Source organism: Ruditapes philippinarum, unplaced genomic scaffold (genome assembly GCF_026571515.1).
Source record: "Ruditapes philippinarum isolate M1 unplaced genomic scaffold, ASM2657151v2 ctg1039_1_1_1_1, whole genome shotgun sequence".
NCBI lineage: Eukaryota > Metazoa > Mollusca > Bivalvia > Venerida > Veneridae > Ruditapes > Ruditapes philippinarum.
Window position 1 is genome coordinate 252,060 of NW_026863170.1, and position 20,527 is coordinate 272,586.

General features: G+C 33.9%; 2 protein-coding genes across 2 annotated transcripts; one reads left to right on the forward strand and one right to left on the reverse strand.

The window, feature by feature from the left end:
• Positions 1-1,102: 1,102 nt before the first annotated feature.
• Positions 1,103-13,505, forward strand: LOC132721313 (solute carrier family 28 member 3-like). The gene is made up of 11 exons (XM_060705594.1): positions 1,103-1,651; positions 1,929-2,073; positions 2,579-2,770; positions 3,561-3,722; positions 4,632-4,757; positions 5,367-5,515; positions 6,194-6,362; positions 7,253-7,396; positions 8,405-8,521; positions 11,822-12,002; positions 12,833-13,505. Exons 1-11 carry the CDS (start codon positions 1,200-1,202, stop codon positions 12,862-12,864), a joined length of 1,869 nt encoding a protein of 622 aa, XP_060561577.1. The 5' UTR covers positions 1,103-1,199; the 3' UTR covers positions 12,865-13,505.
• A 2,027-nt stretch (positions 13,506-15,532) lies between these two features.
• LOC132721315 (uncharacterized) lies at positions 15,533-19,253 on the reverse strand. Its single transcript, XM_060705595.1, has 3 exons — positions 18,753-19,253; positions 17,389-17,586; positions 15,533-16,683 (listed from the first exon to the last, which is right to left on the reverse strand). The coding sequence occupies exons 1-3, from the start codon at positions 18,886-18,888 to the stop codon at positions 16,109-16,111; spliced, it is 909 nt and encodes a 302-aa protein (XP_060561578.1). The 5' UTR covers positions 18,889-19,253; the 3' UTR covers positions 15,533-16,108.
• Positions 19,254-20,527: the final 1,274 nt, after the last annotated feature.

Below are 20,527 nucleotides of genomic sequence, written 5' to 3' on the forward strand. Positions count from 1 at the left end.
ACTAGGCCACCGCTCCCCTTGATTATCTGCTTATGGGCGTACCATGATTTTAATAAATTTCAAATTGTAAACATCGTAATGTTCAAAGAATTCGGAACCGACAACAATAATGGACGAACAATAAAAGAATAAAACAAAACAAAAATGAAAGGGGCTAAGAAGTATCTCAGAATTAATTTGAATAATCATAGAATGTTATATATCAGTTTTTAGATACAGTCGAATAGAATGACAGATAGCCAGCCAGGTCGGCTTTCAGAAAGACATACTAAAACGGAAAGAAAAACAGAAAAAACAGACACGAAGAGTAATTTTTTACAAGACGAACAAGAAATCTTATTACTTCTGTATAATGTCCTCAATAAATCTGGCATCATAAAAATGCATTGTACCATGTATCAGATAATTGAGGAAACTAATTGGTTATAAGTAGTTAAAATTAGAAACCGCATCGAAACCGCAATTCCAAATTGTGAAAGTTTGCCGATGATTGCCTGTTTGAAAGGTCACGAGACCGTTACAACCTATTAATGGTCGTCAGATCCTTATGCGAAGCGTTAATCAGGAGCTGATTTTAATTAGATTGCGAATACAGCTCCTCGTCAAATTTTAGAGCAGAGTTCGGTGAAAAGCTATGAATGATGCCCTATGCAGCACCAACTACGAATAGTGGACCCCTTGGTGCTCTACTTGAAGGGATCCCTATAGAGTGTGACACGCCATTTATAGTCATTTTCAAGTTGATTTATGGTTGCAAAACGTGATGTAACCGGTACAAGAAGTTTGCAAGTAAATTTAGTAAGATATCCGGATCGTGTCATGTAAAAGACAAAAATAAACCGTTCCCACGGTTATGGACAAACACTTCGGAGCCGTTTTGCCATAAAGACTCATGTGTACAGGAAAATCGATAGTCAATTTTAAAAATAGGTTAAGAAAATCCTTAGGGTATGTTTATCAATGTGAATTGTTGAAAATGTTAAATGATAATGCGTACTAGTTATTCATAGGTATAAATAGGTTATGCATATCCAAGTAACATGGCAATGTTATTAATACATGAAACCTAAACCTTTAATTTGTTTATCTTTCATGTATAAGTAAAGGATATAAACTGCAGTAAACATTCGTTGCATGTTAGTACATAAATTATAATTTTGTACCGTGATTTTATTAAAGTGGCGTACATGTAATTAGAAATGGAGTTAAAAGAAGTTATAACTGAGATTCCGACAGTAGCGGCAAAGCTTCACGATGACGAGGACTTGAGGGGCATTAATTGTCATCAAACAGGTCAGAACAACGGCACAGTTAGATCTAGAGTTAGTACGTTAAAATTCTCGAACAAAACTAATCACATGATGAACATAACGCGAAGAACAAAAACGTGCGTTGACGCCAATTTCGATAAGATTATCGTACTAGGAAAAGTCGTGCTGGTTTTAGGTTATTTTGTATATTTTGGTTTTGCACTGGCCTATCATATCGGTGATGAGGGATCTTGGAGACTTGTTTGGTGTACAGCTTTAGGAGTATGGATAGCATGCTGGGGACTACTGAAAAGGACAAAATGTTATACCGGTTGGTCATTAGCCGTCGACAAATTGTTTGCCGAGTATTCGAAAGGGAGGCGAAGCTCTATATTTAGATGGTAAGTCTTTTTTATTTTTCAACTAACTTACTTGATACCAACTTTTATTTTTTGTAAAAAAAAAAAATTAGAAACAAAGTGATCCCTCAGAATAATATATACATTGTAATTGATGCATTTTGTAATTGAAATCCAACTATAATTGACAAATATCATTGTAATGATTGTGTTTATGCTTTTAAACTTTTTATTGACGGATATATTGCAATTACAATTAACCAACATTGTTTAATTATTATTAAAGTATTCAAATGACGTTTAATCTTATTTTTTTCAGGTGTTTGTATTTCTTGATGACAGCATTTATGGTTGTATATTTGATACTATTTGTGGCGATAAAGACACCGGAAAATCTCAAATCTCTAATTGGACTTTTTGTTTTTCCTTTTTTGATGTTTCTATATTCTAATAATAGACGGAAGGTAAAAATTATTGAAAGTGCTTTTTAAGTATATTTGAATAAGTTAGAAAGAAATGGTTTGTTGAAATTGATATATGTTCTTTATTTATTTAATTGCTGTCATACTCTCTTAAAGGGCATGTCGTCATACTCCCTTAAAGGGCCAGTATGCGTCGGAAATGCTTTTATATTTTTTTTTCAAAAGCATTATTTGTTTCTAAGGCATAATGTGCCTTTAACTTACTAAATGTGTATGTTATATTTCGCCACAGAAGAAATGATTACAGATTAAACCGATGAAAATAAGCAATCTACATTCGTATAGTCTATATTTATAGTGTTTGTCAAACCAAAGGTTTCGCACATTGCTACCTTCACATTGAAACGTTGAAACGTGGAGTTTACAGAAGCTCTTTCATTTTTTCAATGCTATTTACTTGACGTTAAGAAACGTTTGTTACATTACAAGTTATGGTATTGTAAATAACAATGTAACAATGTAAATAACGCTTCAATGATTTAAACAGATAAATTGGCACACCATTTACTGGTCGATGGCTTTGCAATTCGTTATGGCATTACTAATTTTGAAGACGACTTGGGGTGCAAGTGCTATACAATGGTGCGGGGCTAGACTCAAATCGTTAGTCGCGAACGGAAAGGCTGGAAGTGTATTCATATTTGGTGAAAAATATGTAGACCATCCATTTGCATTTGGCGTAGGTATTGTGATAATGATATATTTTTTTAGGGCAAAAATCTTTTCAATTTCTAGATAGTTTCATGATCAATTATTTTATGGTTTTACTCTATAGATAGGCAAAATCAAACATGATCGAGTATTTGTGATTTGAGTGAAAGTTTAAGTCGTCATGCTTATGCCCTATTTAAAGTCAAAGCATATAGGAAACTTTAATAATGTCAGTTTGAACACGAACTTAGTCGCTAGATGTTAATCATAAATATTCAAAGTCATTATCCCTGAGTTTGGCAAAATAGTAACATATGAAATCACTCAATAAAGTTACCATTTATATATACATGTACATGTAATATCGTTCTGAATTAGATCTATAAATTTACTTAATTTAGATGGACATTTACTCCATACATTGAAATAAACAACTTCCAGCATTAAATTGCTAATTGTTTACATGTTTAGTTTCTTATTTACATAAGTTAAAACAAAATACCGTATCCGTTCTGTGTATTCTTACTATTGTCTTCGAGGTCTTTAATCTAAGCTTGACGGAAAGGGCTGAGATTAGCTTCTGACGGGGTTTGAACACACGCGGCCAGCAAACCTTAGATTATCTTTCGGCCACGCCGCCATGTATAGATCTAGCAATGATTAACATTTCTGTTTCGTGTTTAAGTGTGTGATTTGTAAGCATTTTTTCTATACAGCATTTATGCAATTCCCTTTTCATGTCCTTCGCATCCAGTGCTTTCAGCACTTTGATTGTCTAAATCAGTTTCATGTGCGAAACATTCTTCAATTCATTTCAGTCAATGGTACAGGGTTTCGTAGTTATCATCGGCATGTCCGTTTTAACCTACCTTGGGGTCATCAAGTACATTGTAGAAACTCTTGGTAGGGCACTTTCATTCTGTATAGGAACATCTCCTTCCGAAGGAATCAACGCAGTTGGTAATATGTTCTTGCACGTGGTAAGATATGATATAGATACATGTGTACTTTTTTATTTATTACATACTTTTATAAAAGTTCAAATAGACCTATTTAAAACTGATATAAAATTGTGACTATTAAATTTAAAGTAGATTTATTCATGCTTTGTATATTATGTTACTAATTATTATGGTAATTAATTCACATGGATGTGAGATTTTTTTAAGTAGCATGTGTTAAATATAGAGATCATTCAATAACTTCTGAAAATCCTTGAATTTCGTAAAGAGTTAAGTAAATTGTTCCCATGTCCAGTTTTTATTATATATATCACAGGTACTTGAAAGTCTATCAAATAACTAATATTAACGATAACATCAAAAAAACCTATATAGTATAAATAAATTACATGAATAGTATAGAACAACTATGGTTGTACGGAGGTGACATGTGTGCGCTTTTATTTATCTCGTGCGCACGAGATACTATGTCGTGATTTCACTAAGTTGAATTCATGAAGTTGAAATCGGAAATTCATGAACCTGAAATCGGGAATTCGTGAATTCCGTATGTTGTAAACGTGAATTCAGGAAGTAAAAATTGTGAATTCATGAAGATGAAATCGATCATCCATGAAGTTGAAATGGCCCTTCCGGTCTTTCGTACGTTTACCTTGTCCATGCGATCACATGAGAAGGAATAAGCCCTGGTTTATTTTATTTATTTACCTATATTTATGTTTGAGGTCATGAGGTCGAAGGTCAAGGTAATTTCAAGGAATTCCAAGTTCCTGTGATTTACATATAGAATCTACCAACCCATGTTCTTTCTATATGTATTAGTAAACAGAAGGGAAAACATCTTTTACACAAGCTTTATAGATAATCGTTTACGTTTTAATGGCATTGATGAATTATTGGATGTTCTTTCGATTAAAACTTTTTAAGCCTGAATCTGTTATGCTTATACAAGAGTACTTACCGGAAATGACGCCATCACAGTTGTTCGTGACGTACGCAGGTGGCATGGCAACCGTAGGTGGATTGTCGTTAGTTATATTTATGTCATCAGGGGTACGTAACATGTATATCAGTTCTTTTTTTCTTCGACTCGTAGTTTTTGTTGTTGAATCAAACATGTCCGTGTCAGCAAATGCATATTGCACTCTAGAAGGTAGTTTTCATTTCCTGGTCCCGTATCTGTAATCAGTATGTTTGGAACTTTTTGTCCCGAAAAATGAAATCGAGGCTAGATATATTGTAATTTGATATGATTAATTAATAAGATTTGATCAAACAATAGTAATTCAAATTAGGAGGTTACATGGTCGCTCAGTGCAATATTAAAGATTGAATAATAAGGAATACGTGTACTCAAGTTCTCTTATTAGCATGAAGGTATTTTTCGAGAAAAGGTGTGTACCAGAAGCTATATAGTGCTAGCTCCGCGCTGGTTCCGCTTCGGTTGTCTGCTTATCATATACATGTATGTTCCTATTACGTACTAGATCTATATGATGCAATATTGTATCACCCTCATCAGAATTATTTTGTGTATACTTTTGCGCACTTTTACTCGTATCTTGGCAACGACTGGCTACTGCATGTTTTAACGCCTTTACTATTACAATATAGACTAGCTAAGCAATCGAATCTTACGTAATCTATTTCCTGTTGACTCAGGTTCCTGCCGCCCCACTTGTTGCTGCTTCAGCAATGTCGGCACCAGCAGCTCTTGCCGCGGCAAAATTGTGTTTTCCTTCACATGATGAAGAAGAGGTCCCTGTTCCAGCAGAAGACAATAATGATACAAAGAAAGTCGCTTTTCTAAGGTATACGAAACCTGGGCCATACTTTTTATTATAATGTCCCAAATCATGTTAACTTTCAATTTATATTTACCCTAAACGCCGAAAAATTAAGGGGAGATCACTGCGTAAAGATTGTCAAATGACAGCGGCATTAATTTTCAAGAGAAAAAAAATCCCGATTGGTCAAAGATTTCTAATATTGTGTTATTCTTTATAGATATACATGCTTATATTAAGCTCCATGATTATTTATAACATGTTTACCGTGAACAAGATGTGTCGAAATTAATAAGGGTTACAAACACTAATTTAGAATAATATGATTTTCTTTCGGGTTGTTATCTCGTGGTCGAGGGGTGTACACGCTCGCTTAGGAAGCGAGAGTTCTGGAGTTCAAATCTCTGTTTAGGCATCTCATGTTGTTTTTTTTTAATTGTTTAAACCAAAGAAACATTGAATTGAATATCAGTGTTGCAATTAGCCTTACAGCCAATTTACTACAGTTATAACACTGGAAACAGCATTGGTTGCACTATACAAAAACAAATTGGTTTATAATCTCACAACCTTCACCTTTCTGACATTATGAGACCAAAACAAATTCAGCCCTTCTGTGCTTTGATTTAGTCTCATTCTTGTTTTCTCGCATACACGTTAAAAAACGACCATTGTCGAATTCAAATCAAAACTGTATTTCAGACACCCTAAATCTTTAATGGACGCTATCATTCTCGGAATTAATCAGGGCGTGGCACTTGTTGTGCAGGCTGTTGCTTTCATCATGTCTTTCATCATCATACTTGAGTTTGTCAACAACACATTGACCTGGTTCGGTGAAAGAATTGGTGTGGAAAATATGACTATACAGGTACCATTATTCATACCATTATGATTATTATTAAACATTACCGCGCTTGATATCTTAAATGGTCTTGTCTATCTTTCCATTTGGATGACGTTACTGTTTCCCGTTTTAGTTTAGTTTGTTCAATGCAAACCAAACTGGGAACCAGGAAATTCTACGGATAAGTTTGAATTTTTACGAAAGTAGTTACGGAATAATACGGAATTACACGATATTACACGAGTGAGTAGCTCATACCATAAGGCTGCTGGTGCCATGGGTAGAATCAGTTTCTCCAGCAGTGTACGTTCTGTTAATCACGGAGTTATCTTTTGATTGGACAACCCATATATTTGACGGACCGCTGTGTTCTTTAGTTCCTTTTACCTTCTAGTACAATCTTGCTTAAAAGTTATCTTAATCATGATGTAATCAGGATCGCGCGCTATCAGATCGTGAAATGAAATCATATCTCATGTACATATAGTAAATACTGTTGTTAGGTTTAGTGTGAAAGTCCAGTACTACTGACCTCTTATTTCAAGAAAGTTGACAAAATCGCTAGTATAACGTGTTTCGAAATTACATTTTGCATAATTTACACGTAACTAACGTAGTACTCCACACAAAACCAGGGCGTGGTGCGCATACGATATATTAATGTGGCCAGAACGGGTTTTCCATACTTTTTATACGATATTCAAATAATAAAAAATATTTCAAAAATTTGACGAAGTAGTTTCTTTTGTAAATACCTAACAAATTGTGACACCGTTTTGATTATTTGTAAGTGCAGTTTAAAATCTTCAGCACAAAAACCTTTCTTCGAGGTAACAGCTTATTTTTATTGGTTTTGAGGTCGCTTAGGGCATACATGTATGCTTTATACAATATTGATTCATTTTCTTTTTCAGTTTATATTTTCCTATGTATTTTATCCGTTTGCATTTCTAATGGGGGCAAGGCCAGAAGATTGTTTGTTCATCGGGGAACTTTTAGGAATACGGACCTTCAGTTTAGCTATTGTGGCATATCCGAAGTTGGGTCCAATAATGAAGGTATAAGTCAATGTGCTTTCTTCAGCTCTCCAAGTCTTTTAGTGATTCTGCATGCTCCAGATGAGCCAAAATGTTTCAAGAAAATCAATATTGAGAAAAATGCACTAAACTCATAAGAAAGTTTACATGATATGTGCAGTTCAAGACTGATTTTGCAGTATATATTATCACTATATTTCTACTGCGTTTATTACTAATGCAGCAAGTGCGTTTTTTGCATATATTGACCACTTTTTGTTAATTTTCGTGGATTGTATATGCCTATTGTAATATGTAAATTGCTTCATTTGTTCATCTCACGATATTTTACTTTTAAATACATTTCTAATTTTTCATGAAAATTAACATGAATCCTGGAGGCGTGCTGCTTTAAAATATTTACGGTAGTTAATAGTGGTATATTTCAAATTGGGCTATTAGAAACAAGTTTACGACGCTACTGGTAGAATGGATTAGAATAAATAGAATGTGTTCGTACAAAGTCTTATTTTGTGTAATTCGTAAAATTCAAATAAGCCTTCGGATGCTTCGAAAAATGAGAAGAACATTTCTAAGAAACATTTTACTTGGTGTTGAATAGATTGTACTAAACATTTGTCGAAATTTGAATCAAAGTACTGGAAGGCGGTTGTATTTAATCAGTGGAATTTAATAGTTTATGTTCTAGCTACCACAAAGGAATTGCACGCATAAGAAACAAATATATAACGAGTATAACTCAGTATTTTTATGAAACGTTAAAAAGGATGGTTCTGGTAGTTACCTGATATTAAAGTACATTATTTTGATGAATCAAGCACGCGCATACCAACGTAAAAATATGAAGTTCTTGTCGTGTCATTTTTGGTATCGTTCGTCGTGTTATTCGGCTGATGCTCGACAATGCAAAGCGTCGTATTGCTTTGTCGCGATGTTAGTTCACACTGTCGTATGAAGTGGAAAACATTATAAAATACAAATGGCACGAAAAGAACACCGTATATTCAACATGCGTATTTTTAATTTCAGAATGGCGTTGCCTATAGATCTTACATAGCTGAAAGTGTAAACAATACGTGGACGGCTGTTGGTAACGACATAGTTCTAGATAAATTAAATCAGACGTTAGTTGGCGGTGTTATAGATGTAAGTAGTTTCTTTTTTCTAAAAAGTGGACTTTTTTTAATTTGATTGTCAGACTAGAACGAGTTTCCGTAGTTTTTATACGTGAAAAGTGTGCTGCATATTTTTGAAAGATAAACGAGGTTAATATCTAAGAATAATTCCGACTAATAGTGACTAAATAATAGTTTATTGATATTTTCATAAAATCATCTTTCTATGGTATAATTATCTTTTCTATAGTAAAGCATACATATTTTGGCAATTCATTTTACCTAACTAATTAAACAGAACAACTTTAGAACTTACATGTGTACATGTACTGTAAATTAAAATTTTAAACCGACATTTTAATATCCCTGTATATGGCAACTATTCACTTTTAATTTACTACATAAAAACTATTCAGTGTTATAATAGCCATTCATATATGAAACTAAAAAACGAATCATTAATTGTATACAGTTATTGTATGACGATGATATTAATATAGTACATGTCTATGCACCTCGCAATTCGATTGATTCCTCAACCTATTTAATATTATCTATCCAATCTTAAATCTAAAAAGAGTGTTTGTTAAAACAAATCAAATTATTTTTGTTAATGTTATAGGACAAAATCTTAATTGACACAATGGAATAGTTGTCATTCTACGAGGGTTGTTCAAAAAGTTATAGGACTGGGAGTCTTGCGTATTCAAATTTCATTCAATTTAGAATATTTTCATATGTACAGCAATCGTAAAATGTTTTATACAAATAAAACATACGTTTTTTAATCTATTGTGCTTAACGCGCTTTTTCTTTGCTATTGAATAACCATGGTAACACGCACCCGGCGCAGCACATAAATATAGTTATTGGAGCTAAGTTCTACTTCTAATTTATTCATAAATAACTATTTGTTTTCCCCTGTATTCCATCAATACGTTGACATATATTAATGTGACATTATGTCCAAATTTGACGTCATTCGGACATGAAATGGCCTATTTATTAAGTTTTGAACAGCAGCGGTCATGGCGTTAGATGTAGAAATATGACATTTGTTAACAAACAGAAAATGTGTGCCATCGTTAAATTTTGCCAACAGATTGACTATAATCATTCAAATACACACAAAATGATTAAATAAACTAAGGACAATTATCCTGCCATCAAGACGACACTTGTTTTCAGCTGGCACAAGCAATTCAAAAACTGCAAATACACGATCACTAACGAGAAAGGGCGAGGATGAAAGTTGAAAATTGACGGGACGTTAGTGACGTCAATTGCAAAAGCGCTACAAAAGAATCCACGGTAAACGGTTCGCGAACTGTTTATCGTCGTTTGTATCTGCTTCGGGTCTACTTATTCATTTTTAACCAAAGGATTGTAAATAAAAAATTTGTTATAAACATTATTTTATTGTATTTAACTAGATATACGTGTAATCAATAAATTAATGTAATAGTTAACGGTAATAATTAGTAGTGTTTCCCGAAAACTTGTTTTAATAAACGATAGACTATGCTAAGTAGAAAAGGATACTTTTCAATTGAGAAATATCTTTATTGCTCTGTATATAATCATATTGTTTTAAAAACATACAATGACATGAGTAAATTAATAAAATAAATTGCTTTTGCTTTAACATTTTCAGTCCTATTGAGTTCCAAGGTTACTAAAAAAACACGAGAAAACCCGGAGAATGGCCGGCTATCGGGCATTTATTTTATTTGTTTTTTTTTTAAACAGTGGAACGAGAATGTGATCGCTTTTTTCTTGCTTCATCTCCACATATGAGGCAAAGTAAAAATTACATGACTAGGGACTAGGGAGACTACTACTAGAATGACGCTTATTACAATTTCGATTTATTTAACGACGTCATGAACGTCAATTATTGTATTGTTAGCGTGCGCCGCGTTTCTTACCCCTTGTCATTTGAAAATTTCACAGAAATTTCATTTGTTTATATTTTGTTTTGATTTTTTCACTGTATATAGAAAACATGTTCCGATATTTGTCTCATGTAAAATTTTGTACGTGAATTAAAAAATGTGAACAGTAGAGCTGTAGTCCTATTACTTTTTGAACAACCCTCGTATATATTGTTTAGGCCACATTTAAATTTAATATTTAAGTTATCTTTTTACGATGGTATATCTTAATGGGTTACCGTCTTTAAATGGAGATATAATTATTAGTCCCCTACCGGTTTAACCGGAGGGGACTTTAGGTTTACCCTCCGTCCGTCTGTCCGTCTGTCTGTCTGTCCGTCTGTCTGTCAGTCCGTCCGTCCACAAAACTGGATCCCGCGATAACGCAAAAAGTACTGAAAATATTTTTATGAAACTTGATATATGTATAGATGGCAGTATGGAGATTATGCACGTCTTTTTTTTTTCTTCCTATGTTGAAAATTCTGGTTGCTATGGCAACAAATAGTCTGAAAATATGGCAAATTTAACACATAAACTGGATCCAGTGATAACTCAAAAAGTACTGAAAATATTTTTATGAAACTTGAAATATGGGTAGATGGCAGTCTGGAGATTATGCACATCTTTTTCTTTTCTTCTTATGTTGAAAATTCTGGTTGCTATGGCAACAAATAGCCTGAATTTCAAGATTTCTGATTTAAATTTTTCAGCTTTTTCACTATATGTTATTTATTTTTTAAGGTGTTTACTTCAAACTTTAAATATAAGTTTCTGGTCATCAACCACATCATATGTGACAAGGTTTATAACTCTAGCACAAAAAATATCAGTATTACCTCCCTTGAACTTAGATTTTTTAGGGGAAAAAATGTTGTCTTTTTTAAATAACTTCTTTATTTCCTAATGTATCTACTTCAAACTTCATATATATGTTTCTTATTAACACTCGACATTTTTGAGAAGGTTAAATACTCTAGCAAGACTATTTCCAGAATTATGTCCCCTTAAACTTAGATTTTTTTCGAGAAACTGGTATTTTCACTCCAACTTCTTCATTCCTTATAGGATTTACTTTAAAATCCCACATCGTAATAATATGACAAGGTTGTATAGACATAATTTCCTTACTAAGCATGGAAACTTAACACATTACTTTGATATAGACAAACTTATTTTATTATGTTTTGTGGTCGATATTTTCAAATACAGACTTCATCCTCAAATTCATTATAAATGGCAATACACAGGAGTGTATGACAATTAAAGAACTTTTTGAGGGACCGGTAGGGGACTACTGTATTGCCCGCAATACTATCAAATGCTTGTTATTATTATACTACACGATTCTAACTCATTGCAATATTTTATTTTAAGCTATTCCTCCTCCATTTCAGCCAAGATCAGAAATTATTGCAACATACGCCTTGTGCGGCTCAGCCTCGTTTGCAATCATGGGTCTTATTATAGGCTCATTTGGAGTAATTGTTCCAAACAGAATAGGGGAAATAACGAATCATATTTTCAGGGCTATGATCGCTGGAACCGTGGCAAGTTATCTCACTGCATGTTTTGCAGGTATATTGATATTTTTTGTTTGTGTCTAATTTTCGAGTATAACAACATGAATTAAAAAACATATTCAAATATGCGTTTTAGGAGTGATATTTACATTACTATTCAGCTATTGTGCTCACCCTGGCGTGCGCGTGACACTTTGAAGTTTGGTTAAGTTTTTGCTCCAAGTTCGTTTTTGCGTGCAAGTTGGTATCTTCAAACAATAAAGAAGGAAGTGGGTTAAAACTACACACACTTGTTCTTTGTGATTATCTCACCTGGTTAACACAGGTCACATAACTCTGAGTTACATTTGACGGAGTTATGTCCCTTTTCTTACTGTCATTCACTGAAAGTAGACGAGCGCTCTGTTTCACGGACAGCTCTTGTTTTTTACTACATTATAGTAATTTCGATCATGTAAAGAGTCTGACGGGAGATTGTGTAAAATTACATTTGACTACACATCTTACACAAATTTATATTTGGACGATATGTCGTGTACATGTTGAGCTTTTTTTTTTTTTTTTTTTTTACAATATGGTCATTTACTAAAACAGCGGACACACATTACAAAGCGGCAAGATATAGGCGTGCATGTCTTTGAGACACGTTTGTAGTCCGTTCATTTTAATGTCGAGTACATTTTAATGTTGAAAACTTGAAATGATTTTGGGGAGTTTTAACCCGTGTTTCCACATCAAAATATTTCTGAACTTAAAATATTATAAAATTATTGAATGTCAAATAAAAATCAAATCGTATAAAATGTTAATGTTTAGCCTTTCTCCTTTTTCCTATGAATGGTAGTTACAAATATAAAAAAGAATCAATTTTCTTTTTTCTTTCAGGTTTATTGTACGAGGAAGACTTGAATGCATAATACTGAAAACTCATTCGGTGAAAATGCGAACAGTATCATACATAATCATATAACATAATACGATAAAGTGATAGTGTAAATCACAAATGCCAAATTCAATTCACACCAGCAGGTGTCAAGTGCCGTGTGGTAGCTGTAAAAATTGTCCTATACTTCACTTCAGTGTTGTTATATTTTTGTGGTACTTCGGGATCATTGATTACAGAAAATTGAATACCGCTCAAGCCGGTGCTAATGGGGCGTGAGGGATGTTGCACTTTTTCATTATCCCTCACGCGCAGACTCAATCAAATCGGGACAGCAATTTTTATATTATTTGGTTGTGAGTTATGCTTCCGAGGGATCACACTTTTTCCAAATTTAATTCTAGAAAATGCATATCAACAAACTGACAAAAATTACGGCGGCCATTGTCCGTGCAACCATTTCATACATAATCATCAAATTTATGAAACGCATTACCATTTTTAATCTCACAAATCAACGATGTCAACATTTTGTTTCGAAAAACGCATACATTTATTTATAATCTGAAATGTCTCATATTTTATCTTTCTTCACTTCAAACACTTGTTCGAAATGTTAAAATTCTTTATTCTCAATAATCAGCGGCTAAAAGATAAATAAAAAAGATTAATCAATGCTGCCGGGGTTATTTTTGTTGTTCCCCCTTGCAATCTTGAATTTGGTCGACCAGTTCTAAACCATTCTACAGCTACATATGTATATAGAAACAAACAAAAAACATTTCAAATCCGGAAAAAGCATGCTGACAAACACGATTTATATCCCTATAGTTATTCATGGACGCTTGATGCTTAAAAACCCCTAACAAATTAGTTATGAACTTATGACCCTAAAATTAAAACCAATACTATCAGTCATGACCAACATCATAGCTTATGACCGTACTTATAAGTCGGACAAGCAGTGGTCAATGCCATGTTAACCTAATCATATGAACCTATAAAATTAACAAGCAATTTCGTTGAATTTATATCCCCCGCCGAGTACTGGTTATTACTAACACCAAACTGGAGACATAAGGCTTTTTTTTTTACATAAATCTATCTTTTTCCTGATTGATGGTTTCCATAAAATCTTCTTGAAATCAATCCAGCAATTGAAAAGAAATAGCAATATTCATCTATATGCATACAGCCCTACTAATTCAAAGACCATAACACTGTGTTGAAGGCTCTGAGCGGTACAAGGCAATGATATGCGCATCTACTCTTGGTATTGAAGGTTCCCAAAAAGTTTCGTTGAATTCCAGCCAGTAGTTGCAGAGAAGTAGAGCAGAAACGATTATTGCCCTATATTCTATATGCATACAACATAACTAATCAAGGGCCATAACACTGTGTGGAATGGTCTGACCAGATATTGATTGTTACCATTAAATTGCATTGGATTCCAGTCAGTAGTATCAAGGGCCATAACTCTGAGTTAAAGTGTCTGATTGGAACAAGGCGACAATATGCGCATTTCCTCTTGATATTAAAGGTTTTCATAAAGTTTCGTTGAATTCCATCCGGTAGTTGCAGAGAAGTAACACGGAAACGAAATTCAGACCGACAGTTGGACGGACGGACGAAAAACGCCAAAACAATATCCCTCTCCCTATTCCATCGGCAGGGGATAATAAGGGTCATCTACTAGTCATAACAACCAATCAATGTCATGATGACCTTAACCTTGGACCTTTTGATCTAAAATACAATTGATCTTATGAACTAATCATGCATCAACTCTTTCTTGGATCTTCTACTCAAAGGGTTGTCTTGTAACAAGCTTTTAATGGACAAGACCATGGTGACTTTGACCTGAAAATCAATTAAGGTCATGCCCAACATCCAAACCAAATCTTAGGACTGTAGGCTAAAATGTTCTCTAATTATTGGCCAAATAAGCTTTTATTGACAAGATTTAAGTAGTCAATTAAGGACATGGTGACCTTGACCTTAGACCTTAAAATCAATAGGCCTCATCTACTTGTCATTACCAACCTCTACACCAAATTTTATGACTGCTTGACAAAGCTGCGACCTTCAATTAAATGGTCAGACAAGATTTAAGTAGTCAAGGCCATTGCTGACCTTGACCTTTGACCTCATAATCAATAATACCGAATTGTATAACTGAAGGTCAAAGCATGCTCTAATTATTAGTCAAAAATGAAGATGTAAATTTGTGGACTAACAAATGGGCCTAAGATTTGACCTAATCACAGAATGTTCCCACTTTTTAAGTAGAAGCATGAAAATCAATCAATGAATAGTGACATGTAAGTTATTAAATCCACCTCTAAAGCTTCAAGCTGATATATCCAATTCTTCTTGATTTGCGGTTAATACAGATGCTAAGCATGCAATGTAACAAAATGGCAATAACTACATGTATCAAGATTATGAACTTCTTGACATTAAATGGTAACAGAAATTCCTGAAATATGACATTTATCATTATAATCCAAAAAACATGATTTTGTTTTTTTAAATAGGAAGAGGCTCTAACTATGTGAATTTGAAATATGTCCATTAGACACAGGTGCCCCTACATTCTATTGTTTTGTCAGTCTATTTAAGAAAAGTGTGTTGGAAAAGGGAAAATCTGTATGACTTCTACTCATGAGTGGGAGCATAAAATTAGTGGTAAGTAACCAAAATCATACATGACAAGTTTTAATTTCAATGATGCATCTGTATAAAAAAATATTTTAATCCATTGCTACGTTGACAAATTATCCTCCTTAAACCATATGTCAAGCTCACTCCTATATACTCTGGCATAAAAGGAAAATCTAAAGCGACTTCCAAGTTTCTGGTACAACAGCATAGACATGAATGTTTATCATCTCTTAGAATTTGAAGAAAGTTGCTTTTAATATACAAATGTAAGTTATTCAAAATCGTCGCTGGTATAAAAATATACAAAGGGCAGTAATCAAAAGATAAATAGAACAACACATATTATCTCCCTTTTTAACACAACTTTAAATGTTTTGGAGAAAATTGCACAATATTCTGGCAAGTGAATTGAAGTCAATATCACGTTTCAGAGCTGTTCACTATTTAGGGGAGAAGATGTGTAAGCTGCCGTATAGCTCAGTCAGTAGAACCGCACAATGGTATTTCAAGGGTCCCCGGTTTGAGTCCTGGTCGGGCTGCACATTTTTCTCCCCTTAATATTGGACAGTTCTGAACCGTGACATCAGTGTTGTTAACCACCGGGCCACTGTGAATCAAAACACAATATCTGGATCCTTATAGCTGTCAAAATATCCACGGTAAGTTGGTTCTTTTTCTTCTTCATGGTCATTCAGTTGGACTGGAAAAGGAGAGGTTGTATTCTTGTAGCATTCAAGAAATGAACCTAATTCTTCATGAAACCCAGCCTTTAAATTTTTTAACTCATCTGGCACCCCTGAACATAATAGTTCATAGTTAAGTGTTAACCATAACATCAAAATTGTCACTGTTTCAAATGACTCGTGCTCTTCAGATAACATGAGGTTTAAAGTATTACTCCTCAGAAGAATATCTTTTTCACAGTCGTAAAAATGCAATTTCACAAATGAAGAGCCAAGGCCAATACATGGTATCAACCCTTTTCCTTTATAAAATGAAAATAATATTGTCTGCGCTAACATCTGATTCAGATCTCTCTCTGTGAAATCATGTTTATTCACTTCTGCACTTGCACTGGATTGTGAAACGTTTTCCTCAAATAAGCAATTATCTGTGGTTTGAGCAACTTTAATAGGCATTTTCATCCCCATTACTATATCTAACTCGCCTTGCCAGCCTTTCACACATCCTGAAATATATCAAACACACTTATATATAATCAACCAACAAGCCAATTGTACATGATACATGTTAAAATCTAAAACCTAATGTTCTTTAAACAATTTGAAAATATGATTGGTTGGTTGGCTTTTAAGTTACACCTACACTGTAAAGGTCATATGGTGACTAATTCCAGCTTCTACTGGTAGAAGAAGACCTCAGGTGCCCTTCCAAGCAGTGAAGCACTAATTCAAACAAAGTCACAGACACTTGAGTAGAACCACTGTTCATTCAGAAAGTTTGCTGGAATTACATGGTATCTACTGAAAAACAAATATTGAAGGTTTACCTTAGATCATGACAATAATAATCCTTTGAAGAAAGCATACAACCAAAAATAAACTGATAACTCTGTATACACATTACTGACCCAATGATCACTCCTATAAAGTGTCTTTATTTTTCACTAAGTAGTTTCAAAGAAGATGATGTTTGAAGGATAATTGAACGACAGCTCATTCAAAGCTTCAGGGGAGCTAATCAGGGGAATAAAAGAACCTTTTCTGAAATGACAATATTCCTTAAATTTGTATGCTAATTAAAATGTTAACTGATAATTGCTGAGTGCTAGATAGCCTGTGCATTATTATAAGCAGTTTATAAGTATGAAAAAGAGATCCTGATATTCTATAAACATACATCATATATTCAGGCCTAAGTTTAATATTCTTACCAATGCTTGTATTTCCAGTTTTACAGGGTATCATCTCTTTTCTATCACAAGGGCAACAATTCACTTCTTTCATCGTTGCACTATCAGCTAAAAATTCTGTTGTAACTGAGAGCTTGGAAAGTAAATGCTGAGTAATAACAAATGCCCAATTTTTCTCTGATCCATACTTTGAACTTCCAGCACTCAGGGCTGGTCTGTCTGAAAAGTAAACATTCAACATGAAATTCAATTTTCGCAACAACAGTAACACTCTGCTGCAAATGTCATAATGAAATTTCAAGTGCTATGGATGCCTAATGTTGCCAACCAGAGTAGAAACTTTCAACAACAAAAATTAAAAATGGAAACTTTTTCTTGATGAAATTTTCAAAAGATTATTTCATGTCCTGCAAATTAATTTTCCTTACAGCTACAAAATTCTGGACAAGAAATACGCTAATAAAATGTATCATTGAGGAATAATTAAAAAAAATTGCACAAGTCCAAGTTACAGTTATCTATCTTCCATTAATGCCAAACTCATCAAGGTGACTTAAACATGACATGTCTGTGTGCAGTTAGTCAGCACTGCACTTTGAGATATTACAATTAACTTATTTGTATAAAGCATTCACTCCAAGTTTTGATTAATTCCAACTTAGAATGAAAATTTATACTCCGAGAAATGCTTTAATAACAGTAAGTAATTCAACAACTGCACAAAGTTATAGTTCTTGTGTACTGTACATGTACTTTGATTGTCAGAGTCATGCAAGAAATATAAATAAGAAAATTTTAAAATTTCAATTAAAATTGACAAGGTAATGCTCTAGAATAGAAATTTTAAGGGAATGACATTGCAGACACAGCCAAAATATGTAAAACCTATATGTGTGAAAAGAATTAGTCGTTTGTGAATGTCACAGGGTAAGAAAAATGGGAAGATTGACTAGGACTTGAACCTGGAACCCTCGGAACACTGTTTCAAGGCTCTACCAACCAAGTTTTCTGGCCGCTTACACATCTTCTCCCTTAAATAGTGAACAGTTCTGAACCATGACATAAAGATTTTAGTACATTGGCCTGGGCAATGATGTAGTCTCAATATTTCGACTGAAAGACCAACCAATTCTACAAGCCGATATTAAAATAGATGGGCGACCATCGTCAATTTGATATATAAAAAGCCCTAAAGCACACAATTTCTTGGGCTAGGCAATGACCTTGTCCTCTATTGAAAGACATCGCATTTTCTTTTTTTTACAGTTTGACTTTTATCAGAAAATGCGTAGGATTTGACCCCATGTAAAAAAAAGCTTCAAATCCGCGGTTACGACTAAAAATTTGAACTAGGCAATGACCCTGGACTGATCATGCAAACTTACCGTCCGTGTCATCCAACAAAAACTGCAACAGTTTTCTTAATGCCTCTTTGTACATTTCTTTCTTTGGAACACTGCCAGAAGTTAGAAACTCGTCAAGTAGCTTATATCCAAATGTGAATATGGACCTGAATGACATGCATGCTCGAAATTCTTTTTCTACCCATATTTCTTGTGTACAGCAAGTTGCCTTTGATAACGAGACAGGACTTCTAGCGTTTGTATCTTCAACTTTCAAAAATGCTACACCAATGACATGCAGGGATTTTAACGCATTCTTTAATTTCAGATACTTCACATTGTTAGACCTAAACTCTTCAAAAAGGCCGACTGTATGCAAAACGTCCGTGCGTATTTTTGGCTTGCAGCCATTTCATTTGGAAAACCTGTTCCGGTTAGGTGGTTTTCTGCTTACATTTATAAGTGCATGATTGAACGGGAAACCAGTTGAAATCGTGCCAATCGCAACTTTTCGGCCTTTTCCGTCACTCTTCGGATTAATGATAATAGCCGATGTACTTCCGATTGCAATCGTGACAATTCGGACGATTCCGTCATACTGCGGAATCAGACGAAGTAATATTACAGAAAGCTAAGCTATTTTAGTTACTTCGGTAATCCCAGTTTGTTTATATAAATAGGATTCGTATTTTTACTTGATTTATTGATTTAAACCGTAATAAATTATAAACGAAAGTGTTCCGTTTCAATTCTTTTTCAAGACGCAAAAGTTAGTTTCTTTTATAATTGTTTTTTGTCTGTATTAGTTTTACACAATAGAGGATGTTGACTGTAGTAGTATTCCGTCTTCAAAGGGTGGTCCAAATCACACAGTGCATGATCGAGTTATATTTAGATCTACTGAAATTGGTGAGGTAACCTAAAAATAGCCCATGCATATCATTAACCTTACCACGTGATGATTTATAGATAGCGCATCGTATCTGGGAACATGCTTATTAATTAAATGAAATGTGCACACTTGTTTCCTTTCAGTATGATAGATCTGCACGTTAGTAGTTAGTCAAAATATATTGACGTGCCAAAGCTTGATTCTGAGATATTTTCGTTCTGGGGCAGAATCTCGCTTTAACGTCTTGATAACACAGACTACTAATACAAATGACGAAAACAAACAAAGGGAGAGAACAATTGTTCTATGGATATTTCGGACCATTGACATTTCGAACCAAGAACATTTCGGACTAGAATATTTTGGACATCTCGGACCATGATAGGGTCACCTCTCACTTAAATATTCAATATGGGGTATTATATAAAATTCATAAACCATCCACAGTAAACCAGGCTCTTTAATATTTTGAGAAAATAATGCATATTAAATGTGGTATTTAACATATGTGACAAGCAACCATACATTTGTGTATGACGAAAAACCACAATTCTTTTTCAAATTTTCATGACACATATCTAGTATATGTGCCTAATTGAAAAGATAGCACATACACTGCAATTTTCCAGTTTCTTGTCCTGTTTATTATTGTAATTCCCAGTATATATGGAAGGTGTAATGGGAGTTAGATAGCAGACTAAACATCCCGTCTGTAGAATTGCACTCAGTGCTTGTTCTAATATTATAGTTAGGACTCCAAATTGGTTTCATGGGACTCCTTTTTTCAGTTGGGAGTCCTGCACTTCTACTTGTACTTTACAAATACTATAGAGGATACTAGAGAGAGACCCGTTTTAAAATACTAGTGAGAAGCCTGTAATAATGGTAGCTTACACAACCAATACTACACTACACACTGAGCACT